We start from the raw sequence: 24,650 nt of genomic DNA on the forward strand, positions 1-24,650 counted from the left end.
GACACCTGTACGGCCTCCATCACAGGTCTATAAGAGCTGTCACCCTGCGCCCTGGATGTGGAAGCGGTAACGCGCTCAGCCCTGTGAGAACAGGTGACGGCGAGCTTCAGTGTCAACAACAAACACAGTCCCGAGACTGCCGGGCCACGCCCCCTCATGCCAAGAAAGAGTTAAGAATCCTCCAGGGACCCGCCACGCCCCCACACTCAGCACGTCATCCGCCGGTGAACAACAACAGGCGGCGGCAGCCAATGGATGAGCAGGGTCTGGCCACGTGCCAGAGAGCGAGGGTGGGCGGGACCCTGTTGATATCTAGCGGTAGCCAATAGCGTGCAGTAAGTTTTTGGGAAGCGGGGAAAGGCGTGTTTTGTGTGGCAGGCGGCATAGTGGGCGGGGTCCCGGTGCGCGCTCTCAGTTGGTCGGTTCTCTCCCCCGCTCCTCCCCCCTTCTCCTCGGGAAGATGGCGGCATTGAGTACCGGAGCTCTTGACAGAGCGCCCGGGGGCACCGGGGTTCCTCTTCGACTTCACCAACCAGCAAATCCTAGCGCCCACATCGATGAAGCGTCACCACCAAACCTGGGAGCCAGTGGGGAGAGAACGGAGGTATGAGGGAGGGGCAGGAATACGCCGCTGCACGTTACACCCCCCCGCATTCACAGCGGCAGCTACAAACCGGACCCCTCTGACACCCGCCAAGCGGCCTCACCCGGGAGCGACACACCCCCTTCTCCCTTCACATCCAGGAGCTTCCCGCCCTCCTGACAGTGACATCCCCTCCTCCAACCAGGTACATGGGGACACCAGGAAGCCACACACCCCCTTACAGCCCCCCTCCTTGCCAAATACATAGGGACTCCCAGGAGCCACACACCCCTTTACAGCCCCCCTCCCGGCCAAATACATAGGGACTCCCAGGAGCCACACACCCCTTTACAGCCCCCCTCCCGGCCAAATACATAGGGACTCCCAGGAGCCACACACCCCTTTACAGCCCCCCTCCCGGCCAAATACATAGGGACTCCCAGGAGCCACACACCCCTTTACAGCCCCCCTCCCGGCCAAATACATAGGGACTCCCAGGAGCCACACACCCCTTTACAGCCCCCCTCCCGGCCAAATACATAGGGACTCCCAGGAGCCACACACCCCTTTACAGCCCCCCTCCCGGCCAAATACATAGGGACTCCCAGGAGCCACACACCCCTTTACAGCCCCCCTCCCGGCCAAATACATAGGGACTCCCAGGAGCCACACACCCCTTTACAGCCCCCCTCCCGGCCAAATACATAGGGACTCCCAGGAGCCACACACCCCTTTACAGCCCCCCTCCCGGCCAAATACATAGGGACTCCCAGGAGCCACACACCCCTTTACAGCCCCCCTCCCGGCCAAATACATAGGGACTCCCAGGAGCCACACACCCCTTTACAGCCCCCCTCCCGGCCAAATACATAGGGACTCCCAGGAGCCACACACCCCTTTACAGCCCCCCTCCCGGCCAAATACATAGGGACTCCCAGGAGCCACACACCCCTTTACAGCCCCCCTCCCGGCCAAATACATAGGGACTCCCAGGAGCCACACACCCCTTTACAGCCCCCCTCCCGGCCAAATACATAGGGACTCCCAGGAGCCACACACCCCTTTACAGCCCCCCTCCCGGCCAAATACATAGGGACTCCCAGGAGCCACACACCCCTTTACAGCCCCCCTCCCGGCCAAATACATAGGGACTCCCAGGAGCCACACACCCCTTTACAGCCCCCCTCCCGGCCAAATACATAGGGACTCCCAGGAGCCACACACCCCCTTACAGTCGCCCCCCCCCCCAGGCCAAATACAAAGGGACTCCCTAGGGACACAGACACCCTTACAACCCCCCCCCCCCTGGCCTAATACATAGGGACTCCCAGGAGCCACACACCCCCTTACAGCCTCCCCCTGGCCAAATCCATAGGGACTTCTTACACCCCCCCTCCCCCCCCGGCCAAATGCATAGGGAGTCCCAGAAGACACACACCCCCTTACAACCCCCTCACCCGGCCAAATACATAGGGTCTCCCGGAAGCCACCACCCCACCCCCTCCCGGCCAAATACATAGGGACTCCTAGGAGCCACACACCCCCCTCCCGGCCAAATACATAGGGACTCCCAGGAGCCACACACCCCTTTACAGCCCCCCTCCCGGCCAAATACATAGGGACTCCCAGGAGCCACACACCCCTTTACAGCCCCCCTCCCGGCCAAATACATAGGGACTCCCAGGAGCCACACACCCCTTTACAGCCCCCCTCCCGGCCAAATACATAGGGACTCCCAGGAGCCACACACCCCTTTACAGCCCCCCTCCCGGCCAAATACATAGGGACTCCCAGGAGCCACCCCCCCCCCTTACAGTCACCCCCCCCCCCCCAGGCCAAATACAAAGGGACTCTCTAGGGACACAGACACCCTTACAACCCCCCCCCCCCCCATGCCAAATACATAAGGTCTCCCGGGAGCCACACCCCCCCTTACAACCCCCCTCTCGGCCAAATACATAGGGACAACAGGAAGCCAAACACCCCCTTACAGCCCCCCTCCCGGCCAAATACATAGGGACTCCCGAGAGCCACACACCCCCTTACAGCCACCCCCCTTCCCGGCCAAATACATAGGGGCTCCAGGGAGGCACACACCCCCTTACAGCTCCCCCTGGCCAAATACATAGGGACTCCCGGGAGCCACACACCCCCTTACAGCCACCCTCCCTTCCCGGCCAAATACATAGGGGCTCCCGGGAGGCACACACCCCCTAACAGCTCCCCCTGGCCAAATACATAGGGACTCCCCGGAGACACACACCCCCTTACAGCCCCCTCATCCGGCCAAATACATAGGGGCTCCCGAGAGCCACACCCCCCCCTTACAACCCCCCCTCCCGGCCAAATACATAGGGACTCCTGGGAGCCACACCTCCTCACAGCCCCCTCATCCAACTAAATACATATGGACTCCCGAGAGCCACACACCCCCTTACAACCCCCCCTCCTGGCCAAATACATAGGGACTCCCCGGAGCCACACCCCCCCTTACAGCCTAACTCCCCCCCCCCCCCCCCCCAAGGCCAAATACAAAGGGACTCCTTGGAGACACACCCCCCCTTACAACCCCCCACTGGCCAAATACATAGGGACTCCTGGGTGCCACACACCCCCTTCTCACCTCACATCCAGGAGCTTCCTGTTGACAGTGAAAAACCCTCACACCCCATTACAAACCAACGAACCAAATAAATACATACGCACCCCCTTATCTCCTTGCAGGAGCTACCCATCCTTCTGACAACCCCCCCTCCAACCCAAATACATAGGGAGCTATACTCCCTCTTGTCACCTTGCGGGAGCTTCCCACCCTCCTGACGCACCAAATACATAGGGACCCCTGGGAGCCACCCCCCCCCCCCCTTCGCCCCTCGCAGGAACTTTATTCTCTCCTGATACTGACCAAACCCTAACCAAAAAGATAGGAACCCCCAGGACTTACCCCCCTTTCCCTTCCCCTTCCTGACAATGAGGACCCCCTTCCTCAACCAAATGTTTAGGTACACCAGGAAGCCACACCCTCCCCCTTTCCATCACATCCAGGAGCTTCCCCCCAACCATATATATAGGGACCCCACATTCTCCCCTCACATTCCTTCCTTCCTTCCTGCCCTGATGAGAGTGACAACTCCTCTCCACCCAAATAAATAGAAACCCCCAGGACTTGCCCCCTGCTCCCATCGCATGAGCTCCCTGACAGTAATGTCCCCCAGACCAAATACATAGGTACACTAGGCAGCCACATGCATTCTTCTCCCTTCTCATTATGGAGCTTCCTTAGTGACAACTCTCCACTGCCTTCCACCCCAACTAAATACATTGGGACCAACAAACTCCCTTTTCCCCTCACATGCAGGGGCTACCGTGCTCCTCATATCTGGCCCGCCAACAAAAAGAGGTACCCATGGGAGAAACAAACTCGCTTCTCCCATAACATCCAGGAGCTTCCCACCCTCCTCACAGTGACATCCCCCCCCACTTCTCCTGACAGTGACAACCCACCCCCTCAACCAAATGCATAGTGACATCGGGAGCCACACCCCCTTTTCACCTCCCACCTAGTATTGACTTGCAACCCTATCCTTATACATTGGAGGGCCGCTGTGACACGCCCCTTCCCCCCCCCCAGACATTGAATCCTGACAGTGACAACTGGGAGTTACTTCTCCCCCTCCCTTACATTCCCTCCCCATTTAGGAGCTACACGCTATCTGCTCCCACTCAAATCAATCCACAGAAATATAGTCATGTGACAGATCTTGCTTGTTTACTTCAGTGAGTTGAGAAAATATATATTATTGACTTATCTGTGATTTGTTGATCCATTTCCATAGGGCGCATACAGGATCTATGTCTCTGTTCTCAACCTTTCATATGAAAATGAAATACATTTATCAGAACAACTGCTTGTCATAATCTTCCTTTGCCACAAGAGGGCACCAGAGCCCTCTCATATTGTTCTATTATTGTTGTATGTTAAATAAGAAATAATGATAAAGGGCACCTTATAAGGGTCTCCCACTAGAAAACTAAGGCAGTCCTAAGACTCCTAAGACACAGACTTGTATACATTTTATTTAATCTCTTATCTATAGGTCTCTGTGTTCTACAGCAATGCCAGAACATCGTTTCACATGTTGGACTCGCCACAAGGGCAGTACCATGACAGTTTCCAGGGGACCCTTCAGCACCCAAGAACAGCAGCATCAGGGTCCCAGGCTGTGCAAAGCCGAACACAACCACCACTGTCCACTGTTATTCCCGTCCCGAAACACAGGTCAGAGATTAGTGTACTCTATGCCATGGCTGCACTCTATTATTTTATTGTTTCCTTTTAATCGTATGGATGATCCAACTCTGAGGGCAGCCCTGGAAATGTTACATTCAATGCTCCCCAAAATCAGGGGCTATGTAAATGCATGCTGAACCTAGAATGATTACACGTTGGTTATAATAACTTTTCTATAGCTCTAGACTGAAGATGCTGAAAGATACCCTGATATTGTTAAACTGACAAATACATTGCTTATTACAAGAGAGGGAAAGCCAGATACATTGTGATGAACTGTGCATGCGTTTCTTCTGAGTGGGCGGGACAGGTTGTAGGCCTCTAGTAAATCTTGCAAATGCTTCTTGATCAAATATCTAACATTCGTTTTGTCTTCAGGCTTGATGAGGCGATAGCTGCGGCGGCTCTGACCAGCTTGTCCTCGGGGCCCTTGGTACTGGGAGCAGGAACAGGTACCTCCATCAATGTATAGCTTTCACATTAACCAATGATATTTTTTTGCCATAAGCAGTGTCTGCTTTCAGCATTGTACAAACCTCTCTTTATCATGTCTGGTTACCCGGCATATAGTTCCTACTGCCGACTTATAAATTGGGTTTTTGGACAGCATATTCTAATCTTCCTGGTACTCGCTACTCTCATTTAAATTATTGGGATCGATATCATGAAAGTGTGCAGCATACAATAAAAGCTGGAGTTTGTATATTGTGCCACATTGATGGCAGATGATGGGAGATGCTGTAACTTCTAATGGCCCATTCATTACTTGTCAGTCAAACTAAAGGTATGTGCAATAATGTGTAGGATGGGACTAAAGTCAACTCTTTTTATGTTGAATCATTTTATTCACGAACACAATACAGCAAACAAAACAGTTACAAAACAGCATAATTAATGTCAGTACTAATAGCCGGTAAAGAAAAAGATAACCAAGTAAAACAAAATAGAATATGGCTGAGCACATAGAGGCAATAGTCGTGGGGAAGAGTTCCCCCAACTCGTGATCCTTAGATCTAGTCACTTTGTAAGGTATTTATTGATAATCAACGTGGGGCTCCTCTGTAAACATTTGCTCTACAGATCTCTAGGGCACAGCAGCCTTAGGAGGTATCTGCATCCACCCTTTTTGCTTGGTGGCGGCTACAGACGGCTACTATTGGGACCATGGGCCCCACGCCTTCAGATATCTCTCATAGGCATCCGGCTCTATTGCTGCCAATTTTTCAATGCGGGACAGCACCAACACCTCTTGGGCCCATTCCGTAATGAACGGGCAGGCCGCTGATCGCCAGTGTCGGGGGATCACTGCTCTGGCCGCGATCAAGCAGAACCGCGGAAGGCTTATCTTTTGGAGAGCAGGTCCACCAAATGTGCAGCATATCTCCTCACTCTGTACCATAGCGCCAACATGTGTTTGATACAGATGGGAAGGTCATGTGGAGTACTGTTGGTACCCGATACCAATCTCGTCACAACCATATATCCTATCTCCTGACCAGCACATGCAGAAGACATTTTGTGAGTGAAAAGAAAAGAACGTTGCCATTCCTCCTGAGATTTAGCAGCACCCAATTCACGCTCCCAGTTCTTTACAAATGAAAGCTCCGATATGTCTGGGCCCTGAGACAAGAGGGAGTAGATTTGTGAAATGTGTGTGGAGGATAATCTAACCTAAACAGTTCCTCAAATCTTGTGAGCGATTCCACAAAGTCACACAACCTAGGATCTTCCAGAATTCCCCACCCTAAAAAGGACAGCTTAGACATTCCAGGGGTGAACCCCGGATTTCAGAATATTGGGGTGAGTGTGTTAAATTGTCTGGAGTGGGTCCCTTTAGAAATTAGCACTCTCCACATTCTTAGCGTTGCCTGCAGTAATGTCTCTTGTGGAGGGATGGGAGGTATAGATTCCACAGGAATCCACGCAAGTAGCCGTAGAAGTGTCGGGGAGAGCCCCTGTTCCAAAGACACCCATTGTTTGGAAACAGAATGGAAGTGCCTATCAAAGAGCCGTAGTAGTAAGGAGTCCTAATGCTATATCTTGAGATCAGGGAGGCTTGCGCCCCCTCTGGATTTAGGGCGAGTTAAGACCCTCCACACTATTCTAGGGCGCTATTCACACTATTCAGTCCCCCATTTAACATTCCCCAGTCCCCAATTTTAACATCGCTGTTCGTAAAGTGGGAAAGAAGCAATGGGTACACCCTGGAAGACATACAAAAACCGTGGGAGGACATCCATTTTCAGGATGTTGATTCTACCAAACCAAAACAAACCTTTCCGTTATACTGCTGCAAATCCTCAGGGCGCACTCAAATAGGGGTACATAATGAAGGGCATGTAATTTGGTCAAATCTGTGGGGACTGAGATCCCCAAGTAGCTGATTGATGTCTGTTGCCAGTGGAATGGGAAATTCTTTTGCATGGTGTATGTCTGATGGAGGGAGCAAGATATTCCAAAAATTCCAATGCAGTGAAAATGGTGAAAAACCACATTTGTGACGTTTTCTTGTGGGCTTGGATTTTACAGCTTTCACTCTGCGTCCCAAATGACATGTCTACTTTATTCTTTGGGTCGGTACGATCATGTGGATACCAAATTTGTATAGGTTTTATAATGTTTTCATACATTTAAAAAAATTAAAACCTCCTGCACAAAATATTTTTTTTTTATTTTGCCATCTTCTGGGGCCAATAACTTTTTCATACTTTGGTGTACGGAGCTGTGGATAGTGTCATTTTTTGCGAGTTTTGATGGCGTTTTCATTACTATAATTTTTGGGACTGTGCAACCTTTTGATCACTTTTTATTAATTTTTTTTATATTTTTCAAAATGGCAAAAAAATACCATTTTCGACTTTGGACGCTATTTTCCGTTACGGGGTTAAATGTAGTGGAAAAACATTATCATATTTTAATAGATCGGGCATTTTCGGACGCGGCGATACCTAATGTGTTTATGATGTGTTCTAGGGAAAGGGGGGTGATTTGAATTTTTAGGTTTTTTTAATATAATTTTTTATTTTTACTTTTACTATTTTTCAGACTCCCTAGGGTACTCTAACCCTAGGTAGTCTGATCGATCCTATCATATACTGCCATACTACAGTATGGCAGTATATGTGGATTTTACTCCCCATGCATTACAATGTGCAATTAGCAAATTGTAATGCATGGGTTAAAACGAAGTAGCCTCAGGTATTCGGAACACCCGAGGTTACCATGGCGACGGATCGCCGCTCCCCGTGACGTCATCAGGGAGCAGCGATCCACGACAAAATGGCGGCGGCCATGCGGCGCCATCTCTTTGAAGCCGCCGGCAGCATTGCCGGCGGCGATCGAGGTGAGAACACCCGCGATCGGTGCTAGCACCGATCGCGGGTGTTACCGGTAAGCCTTTGCTGCAATATGCAGCAAAGATTTACCGGCTATGGAGAGGGCTCGGCCCGCGAGCCCTCTCCATGCACCGGGACCCGGCGCGCGCCGTACTAGTACGGCGCGTGTCGGGAAGGGGTTAAACTCTTGAATAAGTGAGGGAAAAGAGATCATGGGTTGTGAATCGTAAAGCAATAAATGATCTGCGTATATGCTGCTTTACAATGCCGAGAGCCCATGCGAATACCATGTATGTTGTGGTGTTGTCTTGTGGCAGTGGCGAAGTGTTCCATGACTATCACGTATAACAGGGGGGATAAGGGGGCACCTGTTCCGTTTTTAATCGGGAACGAAGAGGATAGTTTACCATTTGCTCTCACTTTGGCTGTGGGGCTAGTGTATAGAGCCAAAATCTTACTCAGAAATTTTTGGCCTATCTGTTTCAGCGCCACCTCCGTGAAACCTCAGCAGACCCTGTCAAAAGCCTTCTCTGCATCTATGGATAGCAAGCAGGATGGAAGAGATTTGGCTTTAGCCTATGAGAAAAGTTTTATTTAGGTTGTCCCTGGGCTTGCGGCCTTGAACAAATCCCACTTGATCACTGTGAATTATCGAGTGAATTATCAACTCACCGAAAATACCTTAGAGAAGAGCTTCATGTCCACATTAATCAATGATATGGGTCGGTAGTTGGCCGTCAGAGAAGGATACTTCCCAGGCTTGGGTAATACGCTAATGTGTGCCTCCAATGCCCCGGCCGGGAACCCAGAGTCCATAGAGATGGCGCCGAAAACCTTGGTCAAAAGAAGGTAAAAAGGGTTCCCTGAATTGTTTGTAGAATGCTGGTGTAAACCCATCTGGGGCTGCGCTCTTTCATGCAGGGGTATCTTTAATTACCGCAGTTCAATTTCGCGCTCTAGGGCTGTCACCACTTCATCTAATTTGGGCAGACTGGTCTCTGAGATATACAATTCTATTTAAAGAGGAAGAGTGGAGTCCATCTTTGCCTTTGTTGGTTCCTTCAGGGCATAAAAGGAAGAATAGTAGGTGGATAAACTCTGGCACATTTCCACAGGGTGGTAAACCTCTACCCCTGTTGGTCCCTTAATCTTGGGGATGTAAGAAATCAGGACCAGACAAACCACTTACCAAGTATAGATGAAAGAATAAAAGAAGGCAGAGGAGAAGTATATAAGATGAAGGAGAGGGGGGAGTAATACCACACGGATGTTAACAGCGGGAGAAGGGGGGACAGTAACACAAGGGGGGAAACAATGGAAGCGAGGCTCTTAGGACCTACTACTCTCAAGAGCCTCGATTAAATGTGGGGAAGTACTTTGGGGAAGCAGGAAAAAGAACTCCACGATATACCAGGTATTGCGGAATCCCCGGTGGGTAGTGGGCTAACCAACCCTACAGCCACCGTGCATTATATAGTGCAGTGATGGCTAACCTATGGCACTGGTGCCAGAGGTGGCACTCGGAGCCCTTTCTGTGGGCACTCAGGCCATCACCAGAGATGACTCCAGGTATCTTCCTGCAGTCCCAGACAGCCCAGGACTTGCTGTGCACAGAGATATTTTAGAGTGACAGCTCTACCTGGGACTATTTTCTGCTTTATTGGTGTCCTCAGGGTTCTGGTATCAATGAAAACTGTGACAGAAAAGGGAGTATAAATCACAAATTAAATTTCTGTGTTGGCACTTTGCGATAAATAAGCGGGTCTTTGTTGGAGTTTGGGCACTCGGTCTCTAAAAGGTTTGCCATCACTGATATAGTGTATCAGAAACTATAGGGTGCTGACCTAATCCAGCATAGGATAGGGGACAGGAAAGTATGGGAGATATGGGGGACAGAGGGGTGGGGAGAGATGAGGTGAGAACCCCACCCTCTCAAGGGGAGGCCAGTAAGTCACAATGGTGTATATCAATACTTCCTATACCTTGTGAAGTTAAACACAGATCCGTTTTGTCCCCTTACGTCCAACACCCAGGTGCTGGGGTAAAGGTAAGAGCTATAAATATACACTACAGATATAGGCATACAGGAAACCATTAACAGATAACATAGGATCTATATTTCCATGTCATCCCTTATGGAAATGGTGCGGAAATATTAAAAAAAAAGTATCATTTTTTTTTTTATTTACTAACTTTTGGCCCTTAGAGGGAACTTCAGCTGTATAAATGTCATTACACGCCGAACACAGCCTAACAGTGGTGTCTATCTATCCTATATATTTTTGTATTTTCCATAGTGGGGAACAAAATATAAAAAAGCCCAAAATTTGTTTATTAATTAACGTTTATTCTTTTTGAATAATTTTGGTTAGCAGGTTCCTATACAGGCGGTCCCCTACTTAAGGACACCCGACTTACAGACAACCCATAGTTACAGACAGACCCCTCTGACCTCTGGTGAAGCTTTCTGAATGCTTTACCATAGTCCCAGATTGCAATGATCAGCTGTAAGGTGTCTGTAATGAAGCTTTATTGATAATCCTTGGTCCCAATACAGCAAAAAATGTTTAAACTCCAATTGTCACTGGGGCCATATTTTTTTTGGTCTGGATCTACAATGATAAAATATACAGTTTCGACTTACATACAAATTCAACTTAAGAACAAACCTCCAGACCCTATCTTGTACGTAACCCGGGGACTGCCTGTATAACTAAATTCCACGCTTTTTTTTTTTTGTTAAAATTGTTTCCCTTGCATCCCCAAAAAATGTACTTTGTTATCTTACCTAGCATACAGCAAGATTTCAGTAGCGAGTCAGAGGGGGCTTGTTCTGCTAGGCCGATTCCAGCAGCCCCTCACATCCTCATTCACTTCTACTCCTCCCCATGCTTCCTTCTCACCTTTCCGCTCTTCATGTCATGGATGACATCACCCTAGTTACAAGGTCATTTACCCACTATCGTTTGTAGAATCTATCCCACGTATGTATCTGATCACATGAAATCACAGCATGCTTCCATGGAGGATTGGGAGGAGTAGTCCATGGAGGAATGCTCTGATTTCATGTGGTCAGATACATACATGCAGTAGACCTTGCAAATGTTAGTGGGTAAAGAACCTTAGATGACATCATGACAAGAAGAAATCTGGCTGTATGTAAGGTAAATAACAAAGATGATTTATGGGGATGTGAGGGAAACAATTTTTAGCTAAAATAAAGGTTTCATTTAGTTAATACTACATCTGTGAAAAATGTAGTGATGGGTTCCATTTAAGCTAACCAGGAATTATTAGTAACTCCTGGTGTCTTTACAGGATGTCACAGTCAGTCGTGCCCTGATAACGCCATTATTTCATCGAGCTCAAGCAGTTCTAACAGCTGTGAGTTTTACACATCTATACCCTCCACACCGTCTCCTCCTCTGCAACCAGCACCCACCTTGGCATATGCCGATGCCGGCCTAGAGGACTCTGACACCACTCACTTCCTCTTTGGTGAACCTGTGCCCAGGAAGAGGAAGGTAAGGGCACAAATCTTTGTTACCCTCCCCTTCACCATTCATTTGTGTTGATAATATGATTTAGACCATTATGTCCATATAGAACTCGGGGAGACTGATGTTTCGATGCCTATGGAAGAACTGCGGGAAAGTCCTCAGCACATCTGCTGCAATTCAAAAGCATATTCGTACAGCACATCTGGGGTAAGTGTAACACCAGGGGGGGTGGGTTGCATTTTGGAGTTGGGTAACATTACAGGAACATTGGGTAAATTACATTTGTTCCTCCTATTTCTCCTAAATCTGTCTTCTCTGTTGAATTCACACCAGGTAACCATTTTTTGCAGGGGAGAATTACTGCTGCACAAACTAGCCTAGTACATGCTGATATAGCAGATGTGTTTTGTGGAGATTATTTTGCTTACCCATCAACTGTTTTTCTTTTCTTTTTTTTCTTTCATTTGAGCAAAATCATATAACAAATTTTTCTTTTACCTGCGTAAAAAATTGAAAAAAAAAGACTGCTGCTGTGTCTTTGGATGTTTCTTTTTCCTTGGCCTTACAGACACGGGCATAAAAAATGTCCATATCATTTTTTTTCATTGAAAACCAGCTCCTCAGGATGCCTCGCTCAATTGGCCTGGTGGACACTCAGCTTCTCTTTTTTTCCTGAATCATTGACTGCACTTTTACTGTAGATTTGATTTTCAGTATCATCTCTATGCTTTTAGTACCCAGCTCTTCGCAGTCTCTAACATCATGTCCTACCTTGAAACATAATCTTTCCAAAACTGAACTTGTCTTTCCACCGGCTACTAACTGACCCAACCTCTCATTTTCCTTCTGCGATGTCACCATAACAGAACAGAACACCGTAACAGGTCTGCTGTCTCAGGGTTGTGCTGGAGTCAGACCTCTACTTTACAGCGTATATTCTATCACTTGCTCACTCTTGACGCATGCACCTTAAAAATATTTCTATAATCTGTCCATTTCTTTTAATTGAAACCTCTTAAATGCAAATTGTCGCTTTTATTTTCGACTAAACTATTGTAACTCCCCACTAATCGGTCTTCCACTCACTAAACTCTCTCCTCTACAATCCATTCTTATTGCAGTAGCCAGGCTCGTCTATCAGACCAAACACTACACAGGTTCCTCCAGTCAATGTACTGGTTGCCCATCTTCTTTTGAAGAGGGTTTGAATTAATCGCTCTTGTCCACAAAGCTCTGCACAATGCTGCACCTCCCTACCACTCCTCTTTTATCTGTCTACGGCCTAACCTGTGCTCTACGAGTTGCCAGTGAACTTAGATTATTCAAACCTCCCACTCACTTCTCCAGGACTTCTCCCGAGCTGCACCAATTTTCTGAAATCCCCTAGCCCCGGTCTATCAGACTCCTACCCAACCCCCAAAGCTGCGAACGTTCTCTGAAAACCCATCTCTTTAGACAAACCTATCACACTCGCTAACTGCATGCAACTTTTACTCTTTTTAATAACCTGTTCTGTGTCCTCCTCCCATCTATTATCCACAGACACCAGATACCAAGCTCCAGGCTACTCTGCAGTCCTATTAACCTTGGACTCTGTATATAAGATGGTAACTGATGCCTGGTTGAAGCAGCAGCATTTATATTTATTAATTATTTTTATTTGATGGACTATTATACAAGCTCTTGTGTCAGCTCCTCATCCTCCTAAACTGTAAGCTCTTACAGATCTTATGTCATTCCTTAAAGAGAACCAGGCAAATTAACCCCCTAAACTAAATATATTTTCATAAACTGCCATTAGAAAGCATTGCCTTTATCCCTTCATTGTCCCTCTATTTACCTGTAAACCTAAGCAATGAGGTCTTAAAGCTGTTTGCAAATGACCTGTGAGATGTCCAATGAGTCATTATCATATTCAAGCTTATTCATGAGTGGGAGGTACAGCCACACCCCCAGTGCTTGACTGACAGCCTGTGTAATGATGTGAGGTGTAATGGTGTAATGGTTCCTCCATGTGCTTCCTGGTACTGGCACCCTCTGCAGCCTGTGTGTGTATAGGAGAGTTACAACAGCTCCAGGCAGCCATGTTATAGTAGACAAAATAGAGAAAAATATTTTCACTATGACCGGAGCTCCAAGATTTCTAAAACTTCGATGAACAGCACCAATCTTCAATTTCTCCTGCTGAAAGTATGTCACCATTCAGACTAGCACCATCACGTTCTCATTCTCCTCCTTTATTATATTGTAACTGGAAGAAAATATTCAGGCAGATGGTGTGGTACGTTCCAACAAGATTAAAATTTATTCCAGTTCATTATACTCACAAAAATCCAATAAAAATGCGCATATCACAAATTCACATAACGGGACGCTAGCTTTCTCTCCGCCCGACCCAGGGTTTCGCCGGCAAGGCTTCTTCCGGGGCGTTGCTAGCGTCTCAAACATTCGTCCCTTCTTTTATACATATTCTTAAAAACTTTATTTTCAACAAACATTATTCTGTATACATTCCAAACCCCTATAAAATCAGTTTACACATAAGGTTAATAATATAAAATGATTAGTATTCCATTAGGTTTCTCATCAGCAATGTTTTTATATTTCCCATATAATTCCATATTACATATCAGATAATTCCATATTAGATATCAGATACAATGATACTACAATCGTTACGATCCTCTGAACAAATGTTACAATGTTGCGATCGTATAAATTATACATACAGTTTACAAGTAGGGACGATCAAAATTTCCACCACCAGGTGTCACTCTAACACTAGGATTCCCACTCCATCAATTAATCTCTCCTGACTTCTCAGTGACACACCCCCTTTCTTGTCTCTACCCGAAGCCATCGCTTAACCCTACTGCTTCCACTATAGTCTCCAAATGGACCTGTATACACCACACTAGTCTAGTGTGAACAGCTACCTCATTCCAGAGCTTCCTCAATAGGTGAGAACTCGGTGTTACATATGACTGAAGGCATAGTATAATGTAGGCATATGATAAATTCCTATATTTTAATTAGATTCCATAATTGTCTAAGTGTTCAATGTCCTATATATTGTGATGTTTTATAAAAATGCCCATAATAGCCTATCTTCTAGCTAAGTTATTAAAGTGCCTCGTGCATTCCAATTTTATGCCATATGTGTTTTTTTACATCTTAAGAGTACTTCTTTAATATTTGTATAAATTGTGGGTATTCTTAAATCTTTTTTGTGTCTATTGTTATTCATCCTATTATGATAAATTTAATGTGATTCAATGTGTTTGAAATAAATTTGTTTTAGTATCATCTATTTGTGAAATGTCCAATTATGTATCCCTTTTTAATATAATATCTTTTTCTTTATTAGTGGCCCGACAGTGTGCATATAACTATACTTAGTGATCTTTTAAAAAGCATTTTAATTCAAAATCAATATTTAGACCCCTCGGGGCCAAGGTGTCCAGTTTGTGGATCCAAAATCCTTCTCTTCTGCTCAACTTGGTGCCCATATTTTCCCCTTGCCAGTGTGATTTTATTTTTTCAATACCACAAAAAGTTAATCCTTTCGGATCCGAATTATGGAATCTCTTAAAGTGGGCTGAGACACTGTGACTCGATAGTCCCTTTTTTATATTTCTACAGTGCTCCCCAATCCTAGTTTTAATTTTGCGGCCAGTTCTTCCTACATATCCCATATTACAAGGACAAATTATTAGGTAAACTACATTACTTGTATTGCAGTTCATATCACAATTGGCTGTAATTTTCTGACCATTAATTTCTATATTAGTCAAGGAAGATTTAGTTTCTTTACATGCTTTGCATTTTTTGCAATATGTGAATTTACCTTTTTTGTCTCTATTGTCCACTTCTCCTTTCGTATTTATGTAGCTCCTTGTGAGTAAATCTCTCAAGGAGGGAGCTTTGCGAAAAATAGTTGTTGGTTTGTTTGTTAGTTTGGCCCCTATTACAGGGTCTCCTCTCAATATATGCCAGTATCTATGAATGATTGATTTCACTTTCAGTGCTTCCTTGGAAAACGTGGTTATAAACAAAGGATTAATGGCTTCATTATCGATGTGTTGTTTTGCTGTTACCTGTTTCTCTAAAAAGAGTTCCTCCGGATACCCCCTTTCCCTAAATCTACTCTTAATAATTTCTGTCTGATTCACTACATCCTGTTCGTTTGTACAATTCCTTTCTATTCTTTTTATTTGGCCTCTAGGGATATTATTAATCCATGGTTTATGATGACAGCTATCAAATTCGATGAAACTATTAACATCTACTTGTTTAAAATGATTCCTACTCTTAATAATGTTCCCTTCACGAAATAATTCCAGATCCAAAAATTGGATCATATCACGACTACTTTCATATGTAAACTTTAGATTAAATTCATTAATATTAATATACTCCATGAATTTTTCTAGTTCATTCTTCGTTCCTTTCCAAATAATGATACAATCATCGATGAAACGTTTAAAGAGTACAATGTTTCCTCGAAATTTGTTCATATCTCCAAAGACATATTGTTCTTCCCATTTTTCCATGTACAGGTTGGCGAACGACGGGGCAAATTTCGCTCCCATCGCCGTTCCGCCAACCTGTACATAGAATTTGTCATCAAACCAGAAGTAATTTGATTCTAAACAAAATTTAATTGCCTCCAACAAAAAATATCTCTTCTGCCAACTAATTGTCCCTATTGTTTCCAGTTTTTCTTTTATAGCCTTAACCCCCAATTTTTGGGGTATCGATGTATATAATGTTGATACATCACATGAACAGAGTAGAAGATCACTCCCCTGTTCTAGTTGTATATCTTTTAGAATTTCTAACAAATGTTGGGAATCTCTAAGGAAAGTTTTCATCTTTTTTATTGCTGGTTGTAAGTGTAAATCTATGTACTCCCCCAGGCGGCAGGTGATCGAATTTATGCCCGAGACAATAGGTCTCCCTGGGGGGTTCCACCTATCCTTATGTACCTTAGGTAGGTAATATATCACTGGAATTTTCGGGGTATGGATATTCAGATATATAAACTCCTTTTCATTAATATTAATGAAAATGAAAAGGAGTTTATATATCTGAATATCCATACCCCGAAAATTCCAGTGATATATTACCTACCTAAGGTACATAAGGATAGGTGGAACCCCCCAGGGAGACCTATTGTCTCGGGCATAAATTCGATCACCTGCCGCCTGGGGGAGTACATAGATTTACACTTACAACCAGCAATAAAAAAGATGAAAACTTTCCTTAGAGATTCCCAACATTTGTTAGAAATTCTAAAAGATATACAACTAGAACAGGGGAGTGATCTTCTACTCTGTTCATGTGATGTATCAACATTATATACATCGATACCCCAAAAATTGGGGGTTAAGGCTATAAAAGAAAAACTGGAAACAATAGGGACAATTAGTTGGCAGAAGAGATATTTTTTGTTGGAGGCAATTAAATTTTGTTTAGAATCAAATTACTTCTGGTTTGATGACAAATTCTATGTACAGGTTGGCGGAACGGCGATGGGAGCGAAATTTGCCCCGTCGTTCGCCAACCTGTACATGGAAAAATGGGAAGAACAATATGTCTTTGGAGATATGAACAAATTTCGAGGAAACATTGTACTCTTTAAACGTTTCATCGATGATTGTATCATTATTTGGAAAGGAACGAAGAATGAACTAGAAAAATTCATGGAGTATATTAATATTAATGAATTTAATCTAAAGTTTACATATGAAAGTAGTCGTGATATGATCCAATTTTTGGATCTGGAATTATTTCGTGAAGGGAACATTATTAAGAGTAGGAATCATTTTAAACAAGTAGATGTTAATAGTTTCATCGAATTTGATAGCTGTCATCATAAACCATGGATTAATAATATCCCTAGAGGCCAAATAAAAAGAATAGAAAGGAATTGTACAAACGAACAGGATGTAGTGAATCAGACAGAAATTATTAAGAGTAGATTTAGGGAAAGGGGGTATCCGGAGGAACTCTTTTTAGAGAAACAGGTAACAGCAAAACAACACATCGATAATGAAGCCATTAATCCTTTGTTTATAACCACGTTTTCCAAGGAAGCACTGAAAGTGAAATCAATCATTCATAGATACTGGCATATATTGAGAGGAGACCCTGTAATAGGGGCCAAACTAACAAACAAACCAACAACTATTTTTCGCAAAGCTCCCTCCTTGAGAGATTTACTCACAAGGAGCTACATAAATACGAAAGGAGAAGTGGACAATAGAGACAAAAAAGGTAAATTCACATATTGCAAAAAATGCAAAGCATGTAAAGAAACTAAATCTTCCTTGACTAATATAGAAATTAATGGTCAGAAAATTACAGCCAATTGTGATATGAACTGCAATACAAGTAATGTAGTTTACCTAATAATTTGTCCTTGTAATATGGGATATGTAGGAAGAACTGGCCGCAAAATTAAAACTAGGATTGGGGAGCACTGTAGAAATATAAAAAAGGGACTATCGAGTCACAGTGTCTCAGCCCACTTTAAGAGATTCCATAATTCGGATCCGAAAGGATTAACTTTTTGTGGTATTGAAAAAATAAAATCACACTGGCGAGGGGAAAATATGGGCACCAAGTTGAGCAGAAGAGAAGGATTTTGGATCCACAAACTGGACACCTTGGCCCCGAGGGGTCTAAATATTGATTTTGAATTAAAATGCTTTTTAAAAGATCACTAAGTATAGTTATATGCACACTGTCGGGCCACTAATAAAGAAAAAGATATTATATTAAAAAGGGATACATAATTGGACATTTCACAAATAGATGATACTAAAACAAATTTATTTCAAACACATTGAATCACATTAAATTTATCATAATAGGATGAATAACAATAGACACAAAAAAGATTTAAGAATACCCACAATTTATACAAATATTAAAGAAGTACTCTTAAGATGTAAAAAAACACATATGGCATAAAATTGGAATGCACGAGGCACTTTAATAACTTAGCTAGAAGATAGGCTATTATGGGCATTTTTATAAAACATCACAATATATAGGACATTGAACACTTAGACAATTATGGAATCTAATTAAAATATAGGAATTTATCATATGCCTACATTATACTATGCCTTCAGTCATATGTAACACCGAGTTCTCACCTATTGAGGAAGCTCTGGAATGAGGTAGCTGTTCACACTAGACTAGTGTGGTGTATACAGGTCCATTTGGAGACTATAGTGGAAGCAGTAGGGTTAAGCGATGGCTTCGGGTAGAGACAAGAAAGGGGGTGTGTCACTGAGAAGTCAGGAGAGATTAATTGATGGAGTGGGAATCCTAGTGTTAGAGTGACACCTGGTGGTGGAAATTTTGATCGTCCCTACTTGTAAACTGTATGTAGAATTTATACGATCGCAACATTGTAACATTTGTTCAGAGGATCGTAACGATTGTAGTATCATTGTATCTGATATCTAATATGGAATTATCTGATATGTAATATGGAATTATATGGGAAATATAAAAACATTGCTGATGAGAAACCTAATGGAATACTAATCATTTTATATTATTAACCTTATGTGTAAACTGATTTTATAGGGGTTTGGAATGTATACAGAATAATGTTTGTTGAAAATAAAGTTTTTAAGAATATGTATAAAAGAAGGGACGAATGTTTGAGACGCTAGCAACGCCCCGGAAGAAGCCTTGCCGGCGAAACCCTGGGTCGGGCGGAGAGAAAGCTAGCGTCCCGTTATGTGAATTTGTGATATGCGCATTTTTATTGGATTTTTGTGAGTATAATGAACTGGAATAAATTTTAATCTTGTTGGAACGTACCACACCATCTGCCTGAATATTTTCTTCCAGTTACAATATAATAAAGGAGGAGAATGAGAACGTGATGGTGCTAGTCTGAATGGTGACATACTTTCAGCAGGAGAAATTGAAGATTGGTGCTGTTCATCGAAGTTTTAGAAATCTTGGAGGTCCGGTCATAGTGAAAATATTTTTCTCTATTTTGTGGACTTTTTCAAAGACTGTGTGGACCGGTCTTATACCGTGAGTAGCTCCTTAAGGGGCAAAACTGTGCACCACAAACAACTGTGTTTTAATGTTATGGTAGAATATGTCAGATTCCTTTGCAGCTGATGTGTATAGGAGGGAGAGCATGTCAGCAGATAAAGCACAGACACCAGCAATGCTTTACTATACATTACACGCAGACATGAGCAGGGGGAGGAGAGAGGAGGGGTTACAGGGTTGACATCACTGCCTCTAACCATGTGACCAGTCTCATTTACATAATAAAGAAAAAAGGATTTTAGAATGATTAATGTATGAATTGACTAGATGAAGGCTGGGATGGGATCCTTGTGAGTATTGCTCTAAGAGGTGGTTTTGACAGAAATTGTGACGGAGACCTGATGACAGGTCTTTAAAGGACTTTAACCCTCATAGACTAGAAGCTCTTTCCCACAGGGCCTCACCTTATTGTTTCATATGACTATTATTACTCTGTTATGTCTTATTTTATTTGTATATGTTCCCCATGATCTGTACAGCTGTATTTGATGGCTCTATGTAATAAAATATAATAATAATTATTATTATCGTTTTGAGGGAGAACATGGAATTGAAACATTGTTGAGCAAAAATTAAGACAGATGCTCATATTCCATGGATGTCAAAATCTGATCTACAGAATTGGACATCCTATGCTATGTGTCAGTTGTAATTGAGATTTGCCTGATTGTTATGGGTTAAAGGGCTTCTACCAGCAGATTTGAGCATGCAAAGCTACAAGACAGTGTTATGTAGTGGCCCTGAATATCTGTAAAACATGCATATGACTGTGATGATAGTAGCTGCAGCATTGTGAAAAATGCATTTATTTTCTGGGATTGAAGCTGGACTTGCACACTCTGGTGCAGAGTTCAAAGAGCACACAGATGTTTGAAGAGATTAACTGCAATACTTCAAGTTCAGCTACAATTCTGGAATATAAATGTTTTTTGCTATTAAAAACACACAGATGGGGTTATACTGTAGCAATACTGAATATTGCTACTTAACATTGTCTACAGCTTTGTATGGTCACTACTAATGGTAGACTCCCTTTAACACTATTGCAAGTTACATGCAGGTAACGTAACAACACAACCTATCAGTCTTTGCAACTCAGGTGTATGTATTTCAGACCCTGTGCAGAACCAGAGCACAATGATGGTGAAGAAGACTTCTACTACACAGAGATGGATGTGACTGTGGACACACTTACGGATGGACTGTCCAGCCTGACTCCCACCTCTCCTACCACCACTGGTCCTCCTCCTTTCCTTTGTGCTGGGTCCCTTGGAGCAGCCAATAACACAGAGCTGCCTCTGGTTTCGCCCCTCAGTCTGTCAGCTCCCAGCACACTATGCCACGTGCACACTGACCATGCCTATCAAGTGAGTACATGTGTTCACACTAGTAATCGTTATGTTCAGAAAGTGGCCTGCCCATTCAAGGCTGGGTTAGGTCTTTACTTAGTAGGTAGTCAGTGATAACTGTTACACACAGATTATGTTATCAGATGCATTACCTGGATTTGGAAATGATGGTTAAGTAGCTTGTCATTTTCTAATAGTGTATTGTCCACTTATTGCTTGTTCTACAGGCTCCGTCTCCTATCAGTGCCCCTGTTACATCTAAGGTCAGCTTCCCCTGGCATTCGCCGCCGCCGCTGCTCATCAAAGCTCCTCCTGTAAGTACAAGACCTGTACTGTCATAAATGAAACCCTCCAAGCAGGACCTTAAAGGAAACCTGCCACTGCATCCCGGCCGAAATGACCTCCTCATGCCACCCTCTGAACTCTGATCCCAGTACATATTTTGTTTAGGGACAAAAAACAATAGTTTAGGCAAAAAAAAAAAAAATCTGTAAACTATGCAAATGAGGCTTCGGCGCTTCACTTGCGTAACTACGGCAATTCTGCGCCCCTCCGATGCTTAATTATGCACGCCTCCATCTTCGTTGTGTTCCTCCTCTTTGGACCGAGGGCCGGTGAGTTCTCTCGGCACTTCTCATGCATATGCAGTCACAATGTGTCACAACCTGCTGTGCAATATTCACTGACAGCACATGCGCGAAAAGTGCTGAGAGCCGAGTGACGTCACCGGCTCTTGGTCTAAGGAGGTGGAACGCAACAAAGATGAGGCGTGCATAATTAAAGAGAACCCGTCATGCAAAATAACCCCTCTAAACTAAATATATTTTCATAAACTGCCATTAGAGAGCATTGCCTCTATCCCTTCATTGTCCCTCTACATGCCTGTAAACCTAAGCAATGAGGTCCTAAAGCTGTATGCAAATGACCTGTGAAATGTCCAATGAAGCATTAGCATATTCACGCTGTCCACCTTATTCAGGAGTGGGAGGCACAGCCACACCCCCCAGTGCATGACAGCCTGTATAATGATGTGCTTCCTGGTGGCCACGCCCCCTGCAGCCTGTGTGTGCATGTGTGTGTGTTTAGGAGAGATAAAACAGCTCCAGGATGCAGACATGTTATAGCAGAACATGTCAGATTCATGTGTAGCTGATGTCTGTATCTCTCATGTGTATTAGGAGGATGCAGCATGTCAGCAGATGCAGCACACACACTCACAGCCATGCTTTACTATACATTACACACAGACATGAGCAGGGGGAGGAGAGGGTAAGGGTTACAGGGGTGACATCACTGCCTCTGACCATGTGACCAGCCTCATTTACATGATAAAAAATAGATGATTTTACAATGAATAATGTATGAAATAACTAGATAAAGGCTGGGATGGGATCTTTGTGAGCTGCTCCAACAGGTAGTAGTGACAGGACAAGTGACAAAGACCTGATGACAGGTGTCCTTTAAGTGCCAGAGGTGCACGGGATCGCCAGGGTGACATAAAAGAAGCGCTGAAGCCTTATTTCTATAGATTATAGAATACTTTTTTTGTCCCTAAACAAAATATGTCCTGGGGTCAGTGGTAAAGAGCCCAAAGGGTGGTGTGAGGAGGTACTTTTCGGCCGGGATCCAGTGGCAGGTTTCCTTTAATTCACAGCCTTAAAGGTGTATGACAAGGTGATTTTTTTATTTATTTATTTATTTTTTAATTTTTAAGTACCCAACTTTAAGTAACGCCCATCACCAATATCAATGCTTGCACTGGTCATTTGCACTATCCATTTAAAGGGGTTTGCCCATGAATATTCTCAAATTTCAATCCTCTAGTAATGCTTATACAATAAAGATCATTTTAATCCTTTTCTTTACTATTTTAATGCGGTTTTTTAATGCTGTTTTTAGCTCCTATTATTCCCCAGGCTGGTCAATGCAAAATTCCAGAGTGTGGGTGGGGATTCGCTAAGCAGACTCATTATGATCCCTGTGGTGCTGTGAGATAGTGTGCTGACAATATGGTTAAATTATCAGTATACAGGGTTTATAAACACTTTCATTTAGCTTCTGAATATTCACTAGTATCTCACATGCATAGAAAGTGTATGTGTGTGTATATATTTTGGAATACAGGGGGAGGGTCTGGAGTGCAGATAGGAGCTCAGTGCAGCCTCGGACAGGAGAATTGTCTTCCCACTTCCCAGTACACACTGTGGAATATTAAATGTTGCAACTAAAAAGTTAAAAATTTGGGATTTTAAAAGGAGAGGAGCAAAAAACTGAAACGCAAACAATAAAAAAGGGCACTAAATAACAGTCACAATCTTAGAAATAAACTATGCAAGTACAGATGTGACCGCACTATTACATTCACATGCATTTACCTCCTTATGGGCAATTTGTTTATGGACAACATAATGGGGGGGGGGGGGATTTAACAATGTGCTTGAGGTTCTGCCAGTCTCTAGGTAAAAAAAAAAACACTGCATATTTCTGCATATTTATGGCATGGGAAACAACCCAGGTTAGCTCATTCTTTGCCAATTTGCAAAAAATGGAAAGTAAGTTTTTAAAGAACATCTACCACCACATTTAGGGGCGGTAGACTGTCCCCAATTGGATGCTCGATACCTTAGGGGTGATGGGGGACTGCTGGCATGCTCCAGGCCGCCTTCTATTATGAAATATCGACCTATACAATTTATGCAAATGAGCCCATGCGCTCACATCTCGGCTAGCAGAGCGGCTCCATCGGAATCTAATTTATTCAGGCCCCTTCTGTTTTCCTCCCCTGGCTGCAAGCGCAGCAGACAGCCAGTGAAGTCACCTCTGTAGTGCTAGTGGCCAGCCTACGTAGGGGTGGGGGGCAGAAGGGGCGTGAATAAATTAGATTCCGACAGAGCCAGAAGGCGCTTGGCTCATTTGCATAAATTGTGTAAGTCGATATTTCATTATAGAAGACAGCCCGGAGCATGGTAGGAGTCCCCCTTCACCCCTAAGGTAAAGAGCATCCGTTTGGGGACAGTCTAAAACCCCTAAATGTGTTGATAGATTTCCTTTAAGCCTTCCTGATGATCTGACATATTACTTGGCGGCTAGGGCAATGAGACTCTTATTCTTGTGCACTGGCCTTCATTTAGTCAGAAATGCCATCTCTGTGGCAATCCCTCTTAGGCGGAATTGGTCCACCCTGGAATCCCAATCTAGGCCAGTGGTGGCGAACCTATGGCACGGGTGCCAGAGGTGGCACTCGGAGCCCTTTCTGTGGGCACCCAGGCCAACCAGAGACTCCGGGTATCTTCCTGCAGTCCCAGACAGCCCAGGAATTGCTGTACTCAGAGCTATTTTAAAGTGACAGCGCTACCTGGAACTACTGGAGGAGTGGGAAGGTGTGGACAGATCTGGATTATCATTGTAGCTCATGCTCCGGCCTTGACAATTCTTCCTGTTTTTGGGACCTTGGAGGGAGACTACAATGATCCTTCAAATTTCTTCTATTTTCTGCTTTAT

General features: G+C 44.2%; 1 protein-coding gene across 3 annotated transcripts in view; it reads left to right on the forward strand.

The window, feature by feature from the left end:
* The first annotated feature begins 203 nt into the window (after positions 1 to 203).
* SLC2A4RG (SLC2A4 regulator) overlaps positions 204 to 24,650 on the forward strand; it is a 30,203-nt gene continuing 5,756 nt past the window's right edge. The window contains exons 1-7 of one of the 3 annotated variants that reach the window (XM_072110860.1): positions 204 to 335; positions 4,681 to 4,862; positions 5,253 to 5,326; positions 11,528 to 11,733; positions 11,816 to 11,916; positions 20,915 to 21,167; positions 21,377 to 21,463. In XM_072110860.1, the coding sequence (XP_071966961.1) occupies positions 4,720 to 4,862; positions 5,253 to 5,326; positions 11,528 to 11,733; positions 11,816 to 11,916; positions 20,915 to 21,167; positions 21,377 to 21,463 (864 nt within the window). In that variant the 5' untranslated portion in view covers positions 204 to 335; positions 4,681 to 4,719. The other 2 variants (XM_072110858.1, XM_072110859.1) reach the window with 2 other exon arrangements.

This window comes from Engystomops pustulosus, chromosome 6, assembly GCF_040894005.1.
Source record: "Engystomops pustulosus chromosome 6, aEngPut4.maternal, whole genome shotgun sequence".
Lineage (NCBI taxonomy): Eukaryota > Metazoa > Chordata > Amphibia > Anura > Leptodactylidae > Engystomops > Engystomops pustulosus.